The sequence below is a fragment of the Pezoporus flaviventris genome, unplaced genomic scaffold (assembly GCF_033815535.1).
Source record: "Pezoporus flaviventris isolate CSIRO_AGI_PZ_B2104156 unplaced genomic scaffold, CSIRO_AGI_Pfla_v1 ptg000029l, whole genome shotgun sequence".
Taxonomy (NCBI): Eukaryota; Metazoa; Chordata; class Aves; order Psittaciformes; family Psittacidae; genus Pezoporus; species Pezoporus flaviventris.
Window position 1 is genome coordinate 17,075,701 of NW_026892577.1, and position 19,531 is coordinate 17,095,231.

Consider the following 19,531-nt stretch of genomic DNA (forward strand, 5'->3'; position numbering starts at 1 on the left):
TGTTCGGGTGCCATTTGCCGCAGAATATATATGGACTCAGTCAGAGATCAGTATGATCAGACAAAAAGCTGTTTATTACAAAGCCTTAACCCCTTAAATACTATTTCTTACATGCACTTTCAGTGATTTGGCATATTATGATTGGATACATGTCTTGAAGACCCTTTGCAACTAGCATATAGTTGGTTAAGCACAGGTGTGGGAACTTGACCTCGAAAGCTTGCCAACAGTCCACAGTCCTCATTAACTCAGTGAAATCCAGCTTCTTCTTATCTTGTTTGCTTAGGCTTCCTCGGGCCTCTCATGGCCTTGCTGTATCTTTCAGGATTTTCAGAGTTTATGTACCAATTATCCATTCTCCTGTGAGAACACTGCCTCCACACTGACCCAGACTAACCGAGGAAGTATTCCATACTGCAGCACGTCATGCCCAGGATGTAAACTGGGGGTTACCCAGAAGGGCTAGATCACTGATCGGTCGGGCTGTGTATTGGTCGGCAGGTGGTGAGCAGCTGTATTCTCTCCACTTGTTATTTCCCTTATCATTATTATTATTGGTGGTAGCAGCAGTGGTTTGTGTTATACCTTAGTTACTGAACTGTTCTTATCTCTCCCCATGGGAGTTATGCCCTTTGATTCTCCTTGCCATAGCTCTGGGAGCTGGGGGAGGAAGGAGGGGAAGGAGCGAGTGAGCGAGCTGCATGGCTGACTGCATTTAAACTCTGACAGTTCTTTAATGGCACTCAACGTGTGGCCCAAAGGGTTGAAATAATGACAGATATGACCAGTGTGTGTCTAATCATATTTGTGATAAGCATTCATTGTTTCAGATTAATAGTCACCCATCACAATGCTGATGTATTGGCTCTCAAAGTTGTTGCTCTTGATCTCATAGTTTCAGTATGTGGTACCATGCTTACAGCTGGTATTTGCTGTGTTAGTGTTTATTGGCTGGGGGCCTTGGGGTAAGGTTCTTGTTTTGTTGTACTTTATGGTAATGACTTGTAATACAATAGCATCACTGATCATGAAACAGATCTGGCTTGCATTCCCAGTGTGGTCACCACCTCTATACTTTGGGAGGTATATAATGGAAGTGTATAGCAATTACAAATCTTTTTTCCCTTCCTTGCGTGGTCAGGCTATGAGGGAGACATTCCTACACCCCCTAGTGACAAATACAGCAGCTACTCAAACTCGGACCGCAGCAGACAGCGCAGCTACTTCAGCTTCAAGCACAGCAGCTACACCAATCCCAGAGACAATTACAGCAGCAATAACAGAGGAAATGGGGTGGGGGAGCGAGTGAGCTATGTGGCTGAGTTTAAACCACGAAAGTACAATTGTAGAATTTCATTCTAGAAATGGAAGTGGAATGCCTAGGAAGAACATGCAGTGACACACTTTTTCAATCACAGCACCTCCCTCCACTGTGCTCAGATACTAGAGGGGCAGGCAGATGTCAATCTCGGCATGAGGACAAACAGAGTTTACACACATACATAGCAGCTAGGCATTTTGAGTTTGTTGGACAGCATTTGAACATGACTTCTTTAGTCCTGCATGAATGATTACCTGAAGGTGGAGAGGTTAAAAAAAAAATTATGTAAACAATGAGTTCACCCGTAGTTTGTTCATTCTTATCTTGAGCTGATTAATAAGTAATCTCTCAGAAGGAATAGGAAGGCACTATTGGCTAATTTCACCCATGTGCTTTCAATTCACAGCATATAAATAAGGGTGTATTTACACGTCCAACATCAGGCTTTTCTGACACTTGACTTCTCTTCCTCAGTTCACCATGGAGCTCCTGGGAATGACCACTATTTTCTTGCTGATCTGCATCTCATGCCTTCTTCTCATCACCACATGGAGAAACATGTCACAAAATGGGAAGCAGCCTCCTGGTCCCTTTGCGCTCCCCCTTGCTGGAAACATATTCCAGCTGAACCCAAAGAACTTGCCTGAGAGCATGAAGAGGGTAAGGTACTATTTCCTTCTTTCCTATATTGTCTAAATTGCATATAAAATAAGGTCAAGTCTAGACTGTTTCAACTTAATTCACAAGCTTAGATTGCATTGACCAAATGTCAGACACAAACAGAAACAAAAGATTTCCAGAAATGCATGCTTCTGAAGTCAATGTTATTACAATAATATAATATCTAAGACAATGTAGCGCAAGTCTAAGGCTATATATTTGCAATAATCATCCTATGCTGTTCTTTGTGTTCCTCTTTCTTATAGCTTAGTGAGAAATATGGTCCTGTCTTCACAATACATTTAGGGCCACAGAAGATTGTGGTGCTGTATGGCTATGATGTTGTGAAAGAAGCTTTGATTGATTGGGCGGATAACTTCAGTGGAAGAGGCAACCTGCCACTCTTTAAAAGAGTCTTCAAAGGCACAGGTATGTCCCCAGTAATGTTAACACACAAAGCTAAGGCTTTCAGTGCTTCAGCAACACTTAAGAGGAACAGCTGAGAGAATAGTGGAGGAAGGAATGGTGGATTTCATTTACTACTTTTAGCAATAAAGGACTAAAAGCCCAACTCATTACTTGGACCCTTGAGTAAAGTGGTCCCCTGGAGAATTCTCTAAGGTCCCAGTCCGGTTTCACTGAGTGCCTTTCTATTTTCATCATGCTTCAAATTCTGGTGAAAAGCTTGCTCGTCAAATGTGCCTCTAAGAAATTAAGTTCGTTCTCCCATTTCTGAAATATGGACGATATATACAGAGCTAAATTAACCAACAAAAGGAAAGTCCAGAGACAGTAAAAATGAGATAATACAGGCTGTGCCAATCAGGGCCACATTCAAGATCAGACCATGTACTTATTCACTAGGGCATTTCCGAGAATGTTTTGTGCTGATTTTCAGTGTCTGTGGCCAAGAAATATTCAGTACCAGTGCTACTTTCTTATTTACATCCTAATGCATCTGTTTCTTCATGGACGTCTATTTTTACTTTATCAGGTATTTTGACCAGCAATGGGGAGACCTGGAAGCAGCTCCGACGATTTACACTCACCACCCTGAGGGATTTTGGGATGGGGAAGAGGAGCAGTGAGGGGCGAATCCAGGAGGAAGCTCATTTTCTGGTGGAGAGGATCAGGAACACACATGGTAGGACTATGCTTTGTGCTTCCTGGGACACCCTGCATATCTGCAGCAAGACAATGAGGGTGTAGTGCTTCTTCAACAAATCTATGACCCAAGAAGTGGGCCTTAGCTTTCCTAACCTGGTCCCTAGCTTCCTGGACAACATCCCTGTATTGTCCCCAGGCTTCCTGTCCTTGCTTCCACCTTTTATAAGCCTCTTTTTTCCCTCTAAGTTTCCTCAGCAGCTCCTTATCCATCCAAGCAGGTCTCCTGGCCCTCCTGCCGCACTTCCTTGTAGTCAGGATGCAACAGTCCTGAGCTTGTTATCTTGCCCTACCAGCCTGAGCTTGTTACCTTACCCTACCAGCCAATAGTCCTGCCCCCCCCCCCCCCCCCCACCCCCTAGGGCTATATCCCATGGAACCTTACTAAGCAGGTTCCTGAGGAGGCCAAAATCTGCTCTCTTGATGTCCAGGGCAGTGAACGTTCCGTGTGCCCTTCTCACTGTCCCGAGGTTCTCAAATTCTACCATCTCACGAATGCTACAACCAAGGCTGCCCTGGAGCATCACATTTCCAATCAGCGATAGAGTTGCATAACCATCCTCAAGAGGAAGTCACCTTCCAATTCAGCTCCTGGCACTCCGCCAGCGGAACTGTGGAACTGGACACCAGAATTGTACTTAATACTCCAACTGAGGTCTCACAAGAGCAGAGTAGAGGGGCAGGATCACCTCTTTCAACTTGCTGGTCACGCTTCTTTTGATGAAGCCCAGGATATGGTTGCATTTCTGTGCTGCGAGTGTGCACTGAAACCGACTCATGTTAAGTTTCTCATGAACCAGAACCCGCAAGTCATTCTCTGCAATTTAGCTCCGAATCTCTTCTCTGCCCAAACCGTAGCTGTGTCTGGGATTGCTGTGGCCCAGGTGTAGGACCTTGTACTTGGCTTGCTTGAACTTCCTAAGTTTCACCCTTTAACCTGTTTAGCTTGATGAGCAAGACCAGAAGTGGCAAAGGGAATGGCTTGGCCCCAAAGCCAAGACTTTGGTGGAATTCAGCCATGGAGACAAGGCTGGGGACTGCCACGTAACCAATCATCATGCACTTCCTTGTCTTGTCTCCTGCAGCTCTAAGTCAGTGCATCTTGAATAAATGAGTGACCACAGAACTCATTACAGATATTTTGGTCTGGGTCCTGTTCATCTGAATGTTAGACAATACCTCCCAGTACTGGTAGGACTGTGCAATGGGAACAGGGGATATAAGCTGCTTTTGAGGGGAAGGCAGAAGGTAAGCACCTTGGGTTTAACCTATAAATGCATTTATTTTGGTAGTGCATAAGACCGTTACTTCTTAGTACCTCTTCTGACAGTGGCACAGTAGCATCCTGCACCACAGGCTTCGTTTCCACAGCCAGTCTTCAATGTGTGCTTATTCTGCAGGGGGTGGGGAGGGGGGACAAGAAAATGGTCTAAAAGGATGCTGAAGCATCACTGTTTTCCATGAGCCACCTGTCCTGGGTTCAGCAGTAGCAGTCATTTTTCTCCTTCTTAGTAGCTGGAGGTAGGGGACAATTGGATTTACCGGACTGTGTGGATCAGATGGCCTGGCACATCAGTCCCACAGGAATATAAGGATCTAGTAGATACCAGTGCACAGTGTACCCTGAAGCAAGCAGGCTGTCAAGGGGTGGAACCCATCTATATTTCTGGAGTGACAGGAGGATCCCAAGAGTTGACTGTACTGGAGGCTGAAATCAGCCTGACTGTGAGGAAGTGGCCAAAGCACCCCATTGTGACTGGTCCAAAGGCTCCATGCATCCTTGCCATGGACTACTTCAGGAGAGGATACTTCAAAGACCCAAAAGGGTACTGATGGGCTTTTGGTGTTTCTGCTTTGGAGACAGAGGAAATTGAGCAGCTGTCCACCTTGCCTGTTTTTTCAGAGGATCCTTCTGTTGTGGGGTTGCTGAAGGTCGAAGAACAACAAGTGGCAATTGCGAACACAGCAGCGCACCGACGACAATATTGCACTGAGACTCCCTGATTCCTGTCCATAGGGTGATTCATAGAATGGAGAGACAAGGAGTGATCAGAAGGACCCGCTCACCCTTTAACAGCCCCATATGGCCACTGCGAAAGTCTAACAGTGAGTGGAGACTAACAGTAGACTATTGTGGCCTGAATGAAGTCACACCACCATCGAGTGCTGCCGTACTGGACATGCTAAAACTTCAGCATGAACTGGAGTCAAAGGCAGCCAAGTGCTATGCCGCGATTGATATTGCTCAATGCATTTTTCTCAATTCGTTTGGCAGCAGAGTGCAGGCCACAGTTCGCTTTTACTTGGAGGGGCGTCCAGTACACTTGGAACCAACTGCCCCAGGGGCGGAAACACAGCCCTACCATCTGCCATAGACTGATCCAGACTGCACTGGAACAGGGGCAAGCTCCAGAGCACCTGCAATACATTGATGACATTATCACGTGGGGAGATACAGCGGAAGTTTTTGAGAAAGGGAGGAAAATAATCCAAATCCTGCTAAAAGCCAGTTTTGCCATAGAACGGAGTAAGGTTAAGGGACTTGCACAGGAGATGTAATTTTGGGGAATAAAATGGCAAGATGGACATCGCCAGATCCCCACAGATGTGATCAACAAGATATCAGCAATGTCTCCACCAACTAATCAGAAAGAAACACAAGCTTTCTTGCGTGCTGTGGGGTTCTGGAAAATGCACATCTCAAATTGCAGTTTAATTGTAAGCCCTCTGTATCATGTGACCCGAAAGAAGAATGATTTCAAATGGGGCCCTGAGCAACAGCAAGCCTTTGAGCAAATTAAACACAAGCTAGTTCATGCAGTAGCCCTTGGACCAGTCCGCACCAGGCCAGAGGTAAAAAATGTACTCTACACCGCAGTCGGGGAGAATGGTCCTACCTGGAGCCTCTGGCAGAAAGCTCCAGGGGAGACTTGAGGTTAACCCCTTGGCCTTTGGAGTCAGGGATACAGAGGATCTGAGGCCAGCTATACCCCAACTGAAAAAGAGATATTAGTAGACTATGAAGGGGTTCGAGCTGCTTCAGAAGCGATTGGCACTGAAGCACAGCTCCTCCTGGCAGCCTGGTTACTCGTGCTGGGCTGGATGTACAAAGGCAAGGTCTCCTCTACACATCATGCAACAGATGCTACATGGAGTAAGTGGGCTGCACTAAATATACAACGAGTTCGTATATGAAATCCCAGTTTGTCCAGGCATTCTAGAAGCCATGATGGACTGGCCAGAGGGCAAAGTTTTAGGAAAAAAACTGTCAGAAAGTGAAAAGCAATATGCCTTTTTTACTGAAGGGTCCTGCCATACTGTGGGAAAACATCGGAGATGAAAGGCAGCTGTATGGAGTCCCCTAAGACAAGTTGCAGAAACTGCTGACCGAGAGGGTGAATTGAGTCAGTTTGCTGAGGTGAAAGCCATCCAGCTGGCCTTGGACATTGCTGAACAAGAAAAGTGGCTAGTACTTTATCTCTATACTAACTCATGGATGGTGGGAAATGCCCTCTGGAGGTGGGTGCAGCAATGGAAGCAGAGCAACTGGCAACGCAGAGGTAAACCCATCTGGGCTGCTGCAACTGTGGCAAGATACTGCTGCCCAGGTGCATAACCTGGTGGTGAAGGTACACCACGTAGATGCTCATGTACCCAAGAGTTGGGTGACTGAGGAGCACCAGAACAACCAACAAGTGGATAAAGCTGCTAAGATTGAAGTGGCTCAGATGGACCTAGATTGGCAACATAAGGGTGAATTATTTTTGGCCTGGTGGGTCCATGACACTTCAGGCCATCAGGGCAGAGATGCAACATATAGATTGTTTAGTGATCGAGGGGTGGATTTAACAACGGACACTATTGCCCAGGTTATTCACGAGTGTGAAACATGCGCTGCAGTTAAGCAAGCTAAACTTTGGTATGGAGGACGATGGCTGAAGTACAAATATGGGGAGGCCTGGCAGATTGACTATATCACACTCCCACCAACTCGCCAAGGCAAGTGCCATGTGCTTACCATGGTGGAAGCAACCACCGGGTGGCTGGAAACAGCTGTGCCCCATGCCACTGCCCGGAACACTATCCTGGGCCTTGAGAAACAGATTTTGTGGCAACACGGCACCCCAGAGAGAACTGAGTCAGACAATGGGACTGATTTCTGAACAACCTTATAGGCACTTGGGCCAAAGAGCATGGCACTGAGTGGGTATATCACATCCTCTACCATGCACCAGCCTCTGGGAAAATCGAACGGTACAATGGGCTGTTAAAAACTACACTGAGAGCAATGGGTGGTGGGACTTTCAAACATTGGGATACTTATTTACCGAAAGCCACCTGGCTGGTCAACACCGGAGGATCTGTCAACAGGGTTGTCCCAGCCCAGTCGGAACTTTTACATATTGTAGAAGGGGATAAAGTTCCTGTGGTGCACATGAAGAATTTGCTGGGGAAGACAGTCTGGGTTATTCCTGCTTCAGGTAAAAGCAAATCCACTTGTGGAATTGCTTTTGCTCAGGGACCCAGATATACTTGGTGAATAATGCGGGAAGATGGGGAAGTCTCATACGTACCTCAAGGGGATTTGATTTTAGGGGAAAACAGCCAATGAACTCAATTATATGCTGTTGCCTGCTATGTTGCACTTTTATAGCACACCAACTAGATCTCTTCAGGTCACCAGCAACTGGCCTTGACTTCCCTCCGACCATCATCCCAACAAAGAATGAACTTTGATGAAACCAGACGAGTTCTGCAGTGTCATCAGCAGGCAACAATACAACACTGCACACTGTGTCTCCTACTCTGAAAGACTGTTACATGGTCTGGATGAACTCAGCAGCTTTATAGGGGTTGGTCCAGGCACTAAAGAATGATCTCTCTCCCTCCCTGTGGATGTATATATATATATATATATATATATATATATACACACACATATATATATATGAGACAAAAGTGATGGCATATTGAAAAATGTGGGATCTGGTCATGACATGCATGGTATGGCATAAGGGGCGGACACCATACTGGGTTCAGCAGTAACAGCCACTTTTCTCCTTCTTTGTAGCTGGTGCAGTGCTGTGGTTTTAACTTCCAGCCTGGGAACAACGCTGATAACACTGATGGGTTTAGTTATTGCTCAGTAATGTTTATTCTAACCAAGGAATTTCTGAGTCTCATGCTCTGCCAGGGAGGAGGGGAAGTCGGAATGAGTCAGGGACAGGACACCTGACCCAAACTAACCAAAGAGGTATTCCATACCACAGCATGTCATGCGTAGTATATAAAGTGGGGGCAGTCACCCAGAAGGGTTAGATCACTGCTCGGGTCAGGCTGTGTATTGGTCAGCGGGTGGTGAGTGATTGTATTCTGTTCCCTTGTTATTTCCCTTATCATTGTTATTGGTGGTAGCAGTAGTGGTTTTGTGTTGTACCTCAGTTACTGGACTGTTCTTATCTAAACCAGCGGGAGTTACATTCTTTTGATTCTCCTTGCCATCCCTCTGGGAGCAGGGATGAGCAAGAAGCGGGGGAGTGGACTAGCGGCTGCATGGTTCTGGGTTACCGACTGGGCTTAAACCATGACGTTATACATTCACAAACTCTGAGGAGACATCTGCTGAGTCTTCAATGGCTAGGGAGTCATTAGACAGGCAGAGAAGGGTTGCTGCCATTGCTCCTTGGAATAGGTTGATCCTCAATACTGCCCAATTGAAATTTTCTGACTCCTTGTTTTTCTTTTGGGATTTGATACCTTTTCATGCTTTGTATCTCCTCTTGAGACCTTGAAATGCACCCTATCGCTATCTGAAATTGTAACTTTCCTTTCTTTCCTGGGTCTAATCTTGCTTTTTAAACTAGACTTCGATCACAGGCATTCGAATCCCTAGAAGAGAGCTATACAACTGAGGTTAAACGAATAGAGTTCATTAATAGGGTGCAGTAACCTAAAGACATGGCTCAGGCAAAGTCCTTCTGGTTTCACTGGGAATCTTCAGGCCATTTCTAGTAACCAGTCTGTAAGTTCAGAAGACACAAGATACACTTGTGTCATCTGAAAAGAAACCAACCCCCTCCAGACCAATGGTCTCCTGAGAACACGTCAAAAGAGATTCTTAAACGACTCATACAGGGAAATGAGTTCACTTCAAGTAGAGAAGGAAAAATTGTGTAAGCCCTTCACCACCCTTTCAAAGGACTGCAAAACTCTGGGTTTCAAGAGGATGCAAAGCTCCCTGTAGTGCTAGAGGAGGGGAAGATGCCTGAAACACTGAAAGCAAGATATACCTCTTTTTTTTTCTTGTTGCAGAGAGACCCTTCAACCCTGGCAGATTCCTGATCCATGCTGTCTCCAACATCATCTGCTCCATTGTCTTTGGGGATCGGTTTGACTATGAGGACAAAAATTTTTTAACTTTAATTGATTTGCTAGAAGAAAACACTAAGTACCAGAATACTATACAAACACAGGTGTGTACAGTTAAATTGAATACATTTGTTAATGATGATAATACTTTATTAATGGATAATTTTTCATGTTATTATTTTTAACTGGATTGGATTTTAAATTTGGATAAATTTTCTGAAAGCCAAACCAGCGGTTAAATAACTAATTCCTGCTGCTTCTTCTTACCTTATCAAACTGCCATTATATGTCCAAAGAAGGATATAATTGCAAAAGTTGCTCAACTGAAATCCATCCTTGACTACAGTGAAACAATAAAGTAAAAGTAAAGTAGGATACAGTTAAATAATAACACCTCCAAAACAGTTGAATTGCCTCATTTTCATAGTTAACAGTTATGGAACACTTTATTGTATCCACATTAATCAGAATGTGCTTTTCCATCATTTTGTTTTTACAGCTATACAATTTCTTCCCAACTCTCATGGAGTTTCTACCTGGGCCTCATCAAGAAATGTTGAAAAATATTGGCAAAGTTGATAAATTTATTTTAGAAATCACAGCACAACACCAGGAAACCTGGGATCCTAGTTGTCCTCGAGATTTCATCGATGCTTTCCTTAACAAAATGGACCAGGTAATGTAGGTGTGGCAGGGCACTGGGCTTATGCAAATACAAGGGGAAACTTGCTTTTCTTGGCACATCAACTTCATCCTGTCCTCTCCACTATCTTATCTAGGACTTTTAAACACAGAATTAACAACTGTAGCCATCTAAATTTGATGGAATTCCATGCTCCTCCCATATTAAAGACTTTTCATGCTTTATTTACTAAAAACACCATCCTATAGGGCCTATAGGGATGCTGGGGAGGGACTCTTCATTAGGGAATGTAGTGATAGGAAAAGGGGTAACAGGTTAAAACTTAAACAGGGGAAGTTTACATTGGATATAAGGAGGAAATTCTTTCCTGTTAGGGTGGTGAGGCACTGGAATAGGTTGCCCAGGGAGGCTGTGAATGCTCCATCCCCGGCAGTATTCAAGACTAGGCTGGACGAGGGCTTGGGTGACACGATTTAGTGTGAGGTGTCCCTGCCCATGGCAGGTGGGGTTGGAACTAGATGACCTTAAGGTTCTTTCCAACCCTAACTATTCTATGATTCTGTGATTCTATGTATTTTTAAACATACTTTATGAGTACAGGAATTTCCTTTTCAAACAAACTGCTTACATTTGTCATTCTGAAAACATTCTACCAAATCTTCCTCCAGGAGAAAGAGAATGGTCACTCAGTATTCACAGTTGAGTCCCTGACCAGATCCACACTTGACTTGTTCCTCGCAGGAACAGGAACAACCAGCACCACCCTGAGACATGGACTTCTGGCTCTCCAGAAATACCCAGAGATACAAGGTAATAGAAAAGGAAATAAGTAAAAACTTTGTCAGGTCGTGGGATCAGTTTGGACGATTCCTGTCACTACCACATGTGACAACAGATCCCTAAGGAACCCTTCATTTGCAGTGTAGACATGTGTATTACCCTATGTTCTATTCACAGAAAAGGGATACTACCACTAAGCACTTTCCTATATCGATGGTGCGCTAAAAGCAAGTTTTGCTGTAAATACGGAGAGAGGTTTAGGCAAACAGGTGCGGGACTTGACCATTCAATGCTTACTTATTTCCTAACAACAGAGAAAGTTCAGAAGGAGATTGACCATGTGATTGGCCGAGACCGAAGCCCCTGCATGGCAGATCGGAGTCAGATGCCCTACACAGATGCTGTAATCCATGAAATCCAGAGATTCATTGATTTAGTTCCACTTAATGTCCCACATGCTGTGATCAAAGACACCAAGTTCAGAAGCTATTTCATTCCAAAGGTCTGAGAAATTTCATAATCTTTTGAAAACAATGACATGTTCTATTCACTGTATTTTATTTTATTTTCAAAAACACTGAAATTTGATCTAGAATTAGAATAATTCTGTCTGCGAGGGGATTCTGCATATTACTGAGTTTAATGCCTTGTACCTGAAAAAAGGAAAAAAAAATTTAAGAAGCATTTAGTCCTCTGTGTGAAGAGGGAGATGGCTTTCTATTTGATTTTTTTCATGTAGATATAAGCAAAATTCTAATTTATTTAGAAGAAATATTCAATAATCTAATCAGGCTCACCACTAAAATTCACACAAAAAGGTCATGTTTGCCATACTAATGGCATGCATTTTGATTTATGAAATGCTCATTTTAAACTGGTTAAGCTTTGAGTACCCACCTACTCTGGGAAATTCTCAATGCTTCTTTGCTTTAAAATTTCTCCAGTTTAACATTTTTCCCCTCTCCTTGTTAATTCAGGACACAATGGTATTACCTCTGCTGACTCCAGTCCTACATGATAGCAAAGAATTTCCAAATCCAGAAAAATTTGACCCAGGACATTTCCTGAATGCAAATGGTACATTTAAAAAGAGTGACTTCTTCATGCCATTCTCTGCAGGTAAGATCTCTTTCTATTTCATATACTAGGCTATCCTCCCTTAAGACCTCTTTAAAGATTTTAGTGGCTCTGTCACCATGGCCTGTACAGTGATGTCTGGTGATCCATTACAGTTACTTCTGGGCAGCTCTGATCCGTGTACTGGAGTTTCTGTTGACTTCCCTTTTTAGCGATCACAGAAACTCTTCCACTGAACTGTGGCACAACAGATGTAGGAAGTGGGAACCATCCACACAACTCTCTCTCCAAGCAGAAAATGAGAAACCAAAGCCTTCAAACTGCCTTTGCCCACTGAGCACTTTCAATGTTCTTGATGCTTAGCTCCTAGTTTAATTTGTTTGCCCCAAATGCTGCATGTCCATTCTGAGATGCTTGAACTTTCATGGAACAATGGTTAAAACTACCCCACTCTTCCTCACATTTTCTTATTTTCCGCTTGCAGGCAAACGCATCTGTGCAGGAGAAGGTCTGGCCCGGATGGAGCTATTCATATTTCTAACATCCATCCTGCAGAACTTTACTTTGAAACCTGTTGTGGATCACAAGGACATTGACATTACCCCTATAATTACCTCTGTGGCTAATATGCCCCAACCTTATGAGGTCTCTTTTGTTCCACGCTAACCAAGTGGAGACTGCTGTCACATGCCACACTCATGAAAGTCTCTGGATGAATGACAGTCATTTCTCAATCTGTTAATACTGAAACACTCAGATAATTTGCTAGATGCTTTATAGTGAAAAACATATTTAATCAAGAAAATTGTATGGTGCTTTTATAATCGTCATGGCTAGCTCCAAACAAGAGACAGAGTAGTAATCTACATAGGGAAGGAGACAGCTCCCTGTGCAAGAGGAGACAGGCTCTCCTTTGTGCACACCTCTCCTGGGTGAGGTTCCCACCTGGTTTCTGACATGCTGACAAGTCAGGGTGTGTGGACTAGTGCTCTGAGCACTGCTGCTGCTGTCCTTATCACTTGATCCTCTCAGCACAGCAGGACCAGACACTTCTACTCCACGGTTTCCACAGACCCTGCCTCAGGTATCTCTCAGGTATTTCAGGGTCAGACGTGACTCAGTGAAGCCATTCTTGCATTTAGTTCTTCTTGAAAATCAGACTGGGAACATTTGTATATGTTGAAATCAAGGCTTTGAGATTTGAATAATCAATGTTTGTTCTAAAGTTCCCAGATAATGATTTTGGAGAGAATGATCACTTCCAGAGCTATCCTTTTCCCCACCTCGTGTGGGGTGTGACCTACCCCACACACCTTGGACAGTAGTGACTTCTTAGAGGGCTTGAGGGATGTTCCCAGCTCAGAGAAAAATGCTCTGAGCCTGCAGACCAGCTGCAGGTTGCAGCTTAGATAGACTGATTCTGGAGACACTTACCACTTTTCTCCAAACTACTGACAGGTTTTTGTCTCTCTGCTGATATTCATTCTTCTCAGAACTTTTGACCACCTTACACCCTTTTCAAGAGGTTTTGTGGTGCATTTTGTGAATATGAGCAGTGTATTGCATCCCTGTGCTCCACACCAGTTGTGGAGCAGCTGTATACATTCAGCTATCACAGGCTTTTAGATAACATCTTGTCAGACACAGGTCTAACCACCACATAGACCCCTGGCTTAAGAAGTCAATCTTTAGTTCCAGTCCTCATGCAACTGCTCTGACTTGTCAGTGTAACAAGAGAAGGCAGAGATCTCAGTCTGACACAGGCAGATCAAGAACATTCTGGAGGTCACATTAGTTTCTAAAAGCGTGTGCATTTTTTAGCCAGATGTGAAAAATAGCCATGCTAGGAGAGAGCAGATACATGTATTGCTTCTGAGAATAAAGACTTCAAACACAAACCATGGTGGTTACCTGTGTGCTCTCTCACTGAGCAAAGTCTTGGGTGAGAAAACATCAGAAAGGGTGAATATGGTGAGAGCATCAAGAAGACCCCTAGGAGTTCCAGATCATCTCTTAGCACACCAAATCCTGCTTTTGACTTTCCCCTAGACAACTTGATATCATTATTACCTGAAAACACAGGTAAAATGAGGGGGCACTGACTGCTTTTGTTCATGGTTTTCTATATGCTGTTTCCAATCAAGAAAGCAAAAAGTACAGAAGAAATCATAAGCTATGACATTTATGGGAAGGAAAAGACACTTCAGGAGCAGCACCTGCAAAAGACATCTAGCAGTAGGTAAGTCTAAGGAAGTGAATACACCATTAGCAGCAACTAATAACCCATCTGAAACTAGGAGGTTTAAAAAGAAAAGCACAGCCTGCACCAGAAAATGCCTGTCTAATTACAATGGGATCTCTGCCTGAACCTGCCAATCGGTCTTGCCTGGTGATATTCTTCCCCAGTACATTTGTCTTACAGTTACCAAATGAACACAACAGCAGCTTGCATTTCAGGAGGTGAGTGAAAATATGCAGTTCATCCTGCAGGGTTCATGTCAGGAAAGAGCAGGAAAATAATTACAAAGGCAGAGGCAAATAAATCTCTACCAGAAAATCACTGAATAGCTCAGTGGTTAAGATAGAGGTACATGTTTCACTACCACTTCAAGAAAGGAAGGTGACATTACTTCCCGTGCAGTGTGAGGTCCTGGCAAGTGCCATAAGCATGCCTGCTCCTTCTCTTTCTCATGTCTTCAATATGGATCTTTCAGACAGAATAAAATATACTCCCTGGATTCTCCCATTGCCAGTTCCTTTTCTTTCCTTCTTCCCTGTACAAAGCCGGATCTCTCTTATGTCAGTATCTGCCTAGGAAAGCAATGGCAAATGCTGGTGTCTGCTAACAAATCCACCAGAGGCTTAGAGCTTGGGATGTATTGCTATCCGGCCTCAAGTAAAAGTGAACCTGCCATGCAAAACCAAAAGTGCTGAGTGTATCAAGGCAAGAGGTGTGTCTAATGTCACCAAATAGATGGCACAGCTCAGTTCTGTCATTCTTGCTCAATATCAGTAATAGCTGTTCTCTAACAGTGTTGCTGGAGAGCTCAATGTGCCAGGAGGTGGCCAGCAGCAACAATGAGAAAGCCTCAGGGAAGAAGGACTCAAACACGAACTTGTGCACAGAGGGAGCTTCTTTGTGCCATTCCACCTAAGCATGTATTTAAACCAAGAGGTGATATAATGCAAAGGCAGAAGTACTCAGCACAAGCCAGCAGACCATATCCAAGTGGCAGACTTTGCGTGTTTGGGGTCTGCTTTCATGCACACAAGGATAAATGAGGACTCATTAAAACAAACAAGCAAAAAGACAATTGAAACATTAGTGATATGGTGTTGGTGCCAGCACTCAGAACTGTGATTGCCCATGATTATCAGCTCTGTTGGATAACAGGGCCCGGTAGGGGAAACGAGGGCTCATCCTGTTGCTGGTGTTGTCCAAGTCTGTAAATAGATAATTTTAATATAATATTGCTGCCCTCTAGTGCTTTGGAAAAGAATTTACCCACAATTACTAGCCCTAAACACATGCAGGGCAAGGGAAGCATGAGTTTTCCAAGAATGGACAGAAAGCAGGAAAATCATTAGCGAGACCTATAAAGGCAAATGCTAAATATAGATCTGAGTGGGTACAAATTCATAAACGGTATAATTCAGGAGGGTATAAATTCATAAAGCTATCAATTATTTTAAATCAGCTACATCAGTTTAGAGCACCCCTAGAATCTTGCCCACTTGTGTTTCCTGTATCAACAGACTAGCAACAAATAGCTTTTCTGCCTTCCCTCTACTGTATCCTGAGGCAAAGGCTGGTAGTTGCTGAAGATAAGGCGGCAATGGCCGATCATCCACAACACTCAAAACACTGCTCTTGACACTGAAACTGACAGACGGTACAGGGACACTCAACATACTAGATTATCTTCTGACCCCAACGATAACTTCAGGTCAGCAGTCAGAACATCTCTTATGGTCTCTCAAATACACTTCACATACCTCTACATTGCATTGCTGCACCTCTCCTGTGGCTAAGGAAAGCTCATTAAAATAAACTATGTGTAAAATAATCTCTACTCAAATGGGCTTAAAAAGACAAACCAAACCCACATGAACAAATACTTCAAATTGTTGCTTCTGATTTTACAAGTGATAGCACAGGCCTCTGAGAAGCAGCTGAAAATATTCACTTCAGATCCCTTTCCCCCCTGACCTTCCAAAGCAAGTTATTGCGTATCTGTTCAAGTAAAAACAATTACTGTGTATCTCTCTCTTCCGTATTCTCAGTTTTATCGTCACCTGTTTGTACTGCAAAGCATAAACCAGTGGGAATTTTTCTGTTAGAAGATGATCATCTCCTCTATTCTTGCCCCAGTACATATTGTCTCCTACGGTGGGGATGGAGTTTAACAATGACTGGGCAGATGGGTCCTCTCCTGTGTGATTATAAGGAAGTTTTGTGAAATTATGATATATATTGCAAAATAAAGACGTAGAATGCTGAAATGTTGTTTATCTATGATCCCAGAAGAACACCATTCAATGAAAAACCTGTTTCTACAAGCCCTATAATCCCAAATGTCTTGTACATATCTGTTTTATTTCACTCATTTATATGAAACATATTATGGACTGAAGTCAGAGCTGGCCAAAAACCTTGGAAATTTCCACTGTCAGTAACAAGGTGGGGGAAGGGTAGACTGACCCTACAACACTTTACCAGAACCCCAGCAGTGCTTACAGAGCTCTCCTTTGTGGCAAGAGAGGGCAAATTAAATACTTGGATTCTCCCAGTGCCATTTCCTAGCTGAACAGCAGCTTGCATCTTGATGTTGTTTTATAAAGTATGCAAAGATCACCATAGCAATCTTACATACAGGCAAAATAAAGAAGAAGAGTTTACATGAGTTGCCAAGTATACAGGTACGAATGTAGGACGGGCATTCCTACTTAGTCACATTCCCTGTGATGTACAATTTATAGTGATCACAGTGAAGACAGAGAACTGAATCTGTGTGATGTGAAATGAGATAGCATCTGTAATGCTGCCAATATTACAACTGCCAATGAACTGTTTATGGCATGAACTGTTCATGTGAAACAGGCACTTCTTCTTTCATTTCAATATATTAATATGCTAGATATACCACGACTTGGTAGAATGGCATTGCAAAGGCAAAAGCCACAGATGTCATAGAATCAAGGAAATATAAATGAAAGAACAATATATGAAAACATCATCTGGTTTTTCAACATATGCCAAAGAAGATCAGCTATTGCAAGTCTTCTCACTGGAGAGAAAGAACAAGGCACTCCATACTACATATATATAATCTAATCTATAGAGATTTGTTCGTACCCACTCTGGAAACTAGAGGCAAAACTCCGACAAGGGTGTCCATTCTGTGATCTGACAACAAGACCTGAATTTCCTTCCCTTACTGCTAGACCTTTCTTGAAAATTAAAAGCTGATGTTGCAGTTGTCCAGACAAATGGACAAAAAATGGATAAGATGCTGACTGCCTTCAGCGGTGGCAGGAGAGCTTTACCTGCTGAAGAATTAAATTCTGAGTATCTGAGTATGCCTTTGCCTGGCAAACACTGGGAAGGTTAATTCTCCTATACAGTGACATCATGGGGACACTGGAGAAAGTGTTGCTGCTTCTGTTTGATGTCCCCAGAGACTGCAGATGTACAGTTCTCATTTGTGTGAAGAGATTTCTAACACAGTAATTGTTTTTACTTGAACAGATATGCAATAACTTGCTTTGGAAGGTCAGGGGGGAAAGGGATCTGAAGTGATTATTTTCAGCTGCTTCTCACAGGCCTGTGCTATCCCTTGTAAAATCAGAAGCAGCAGAGTGTTTGAAGTGTTTAGTCATTTGGGTTTGGTTTGGTTTGTCTTTTTAAGCACATGTGAGTAGAGATTATTTTGGAAGTAGTTTATTTTTATCTGTTTACAACTAGTAATTGTGAGTAGATTCTTTTCCAAAGCACTAAAGGGCAGCAATATTATATTAAAATCTATCTATTTACAGACTTGGACAATACCAGCACCAGCAAGATGAGCCCTTATTTCCCCTACCAGGCCCTCTTTTCCAACAGAGCTGGTAATCATAGTCCATCACATTTCTGACTGCTGGGGCCAACACCAGATCACTAAAGTTTTATTTATCTTTTTGCTTGTTTGCTTTAACTAGCGCTAATTTATCCTTGTCTCCATGAAATCAGACCCCAAACATGCAAACTCTGCTACTTGGATACGGTGTGCTCACTTGTGTTCGGTACTTCTGCCTTTGCATTAGGTCACCTCTTGGTTTAAATAAATGCTTAGGTAGAAGGGCATGAAGAAGCTCCCTCTGCGCACAAGTTCGTGTTCAAATCCTGCTTGCCTGAGAATTTCTCATTGTTCCTACTGGCCACCTCCTGGCACATTGAGCTCTCCAGCAACACTGTTAGAGAACAGCTATTACTGATATTGAGCAAGAATGACAGAACTAGGCTGTGCCATATATTTGGTAATATTAGACACAGCTCTTGCCTTGATACATTCAGCACTTCTGGTTTTGCATGGCAGGTTCACTTCTTCTTGAGGCAGGAGAGTGATATATCCCAAGCTCTAAGCCTCTGGTGGATTCGTTAGCAGACACCAGCATTCGCCATTTCTTTCCTAGACAGATACTGACATAAGAGAGATCCGGCTTTGTACAGGGAAGAAGGAAAGAAAAGGAACTGGCAATGGGAGAAACGAGGGAGGATGCGTTACTCTGTCTGTAAGATCCATATTGAAGACACAAGAAAGAGAAGGAGCAGACATCCTGATGGCACTTGCCAGGATCTCGCACTGTGTGGTAAGTAAATGTCACCTTCCTTTCTTGCAGTGGTAGTGAAACATGTACCTCTATCCTAACCACTGAGCTCCCCAGTGATTGTCTGGAAGAGGTTTGCCATTATTTTCCTGCTCTTTCCTGACATGAACCCTGCAGGATGAACCACATATTTTCACTCAGCTCCCAAAATGCAAGCTGCTGTTGTGTTCATTTGGTAACTTTAAGACAAAAGTGCTGGGGAAGAATGTCACCAGGCAAGACCGATTGGCAGGTTCAGTCAGTGATCCCATTGTAATTAGACAGACACTTTCTGGTACAGGCTGTGCTCTTTCTTTTTAAACCTCCTAGTTTCAGATGGGTTATTAGCTGCTGCTAATGGTGTATTCACTTCCTTGGACTTACCTACTGCTAGATCTCTTTTTAGAAACTAATGTGATATCTAGAATGTTCTTGATCTGCCTGTGGCAGACTAAGATCTCTGCCTGATGTTGTTACATTGACAAGTCAGAGGAGTTGCGTGAGGACTGGAACTAGCGACTGACGTCATAGGCCAGGCGTCTATGTGATGGTTAGGACCAGACCTGTGTCTGACAGGATATTCTCCAAAACTCAGTGATAGTTGCCTCTATATAGTTGTTCCCCAATTGGTGTGGAGCACAAGGATGCAATGCATAGCCCACATTCACAAA

General features: G+C 43.4%; 1 protein-coding gene across 2 annotated transcripts in view; it reads left to right on the forward strand.

The window, feature by feature from the left end:
- The first annotated feature begins 1,739 nt into the window (after nt 1–1,739).
- Nucleotides 1,740–19,531, forward strand: part of LOC133272284 (cytochrome P450 2H2-like) — a 38,543-nt gene continuing 20,751 nt past the window's right edge. Inside the window, exons 1-9 of one of the 2 annotated variants that reach the window (XM_061459308.1) lie at nt 1,740–1,981; nt 2,248–2,410; nt 2,976–3,125; nt 9,458–9,618; nt 10,014–10,190; nt 10,826–10,967; nt 11,252–11,439; nt 11,915–12,056; nt 12,499–12,901. In XM_061459308.1, coding sequence (XP_061315292.1) covers nt 1,802–1,981; nt 2,248–2,410; nt 2,976–3,125; nt 9,458–9,618; nt 10,014–10,190; nt 10,826–10,967; nt 11,252–11,439; nt 11,915–12,056; nt 12,499–12,680 — 1,485 coding nt within the window. In that variant the 5' untranslated portion in view covers nt 1,740–1,801 and the 3' untranslated portion in view covers nt 12,681–12,901. Of the gene's footprint in view, nt 1,982–2,247; nt 2,411–2,975; nt 3,126–9,457; nt 9,619–10,013; nt 10,191–10,825; nt 10,968–11,251; nt 11,440–11,914; nt 12,057–12,498; nt 12,902–19,531 lie in introns of those variants that run through there. The other variant, XM_061459307.1, reaches the window with a different exon arrangement.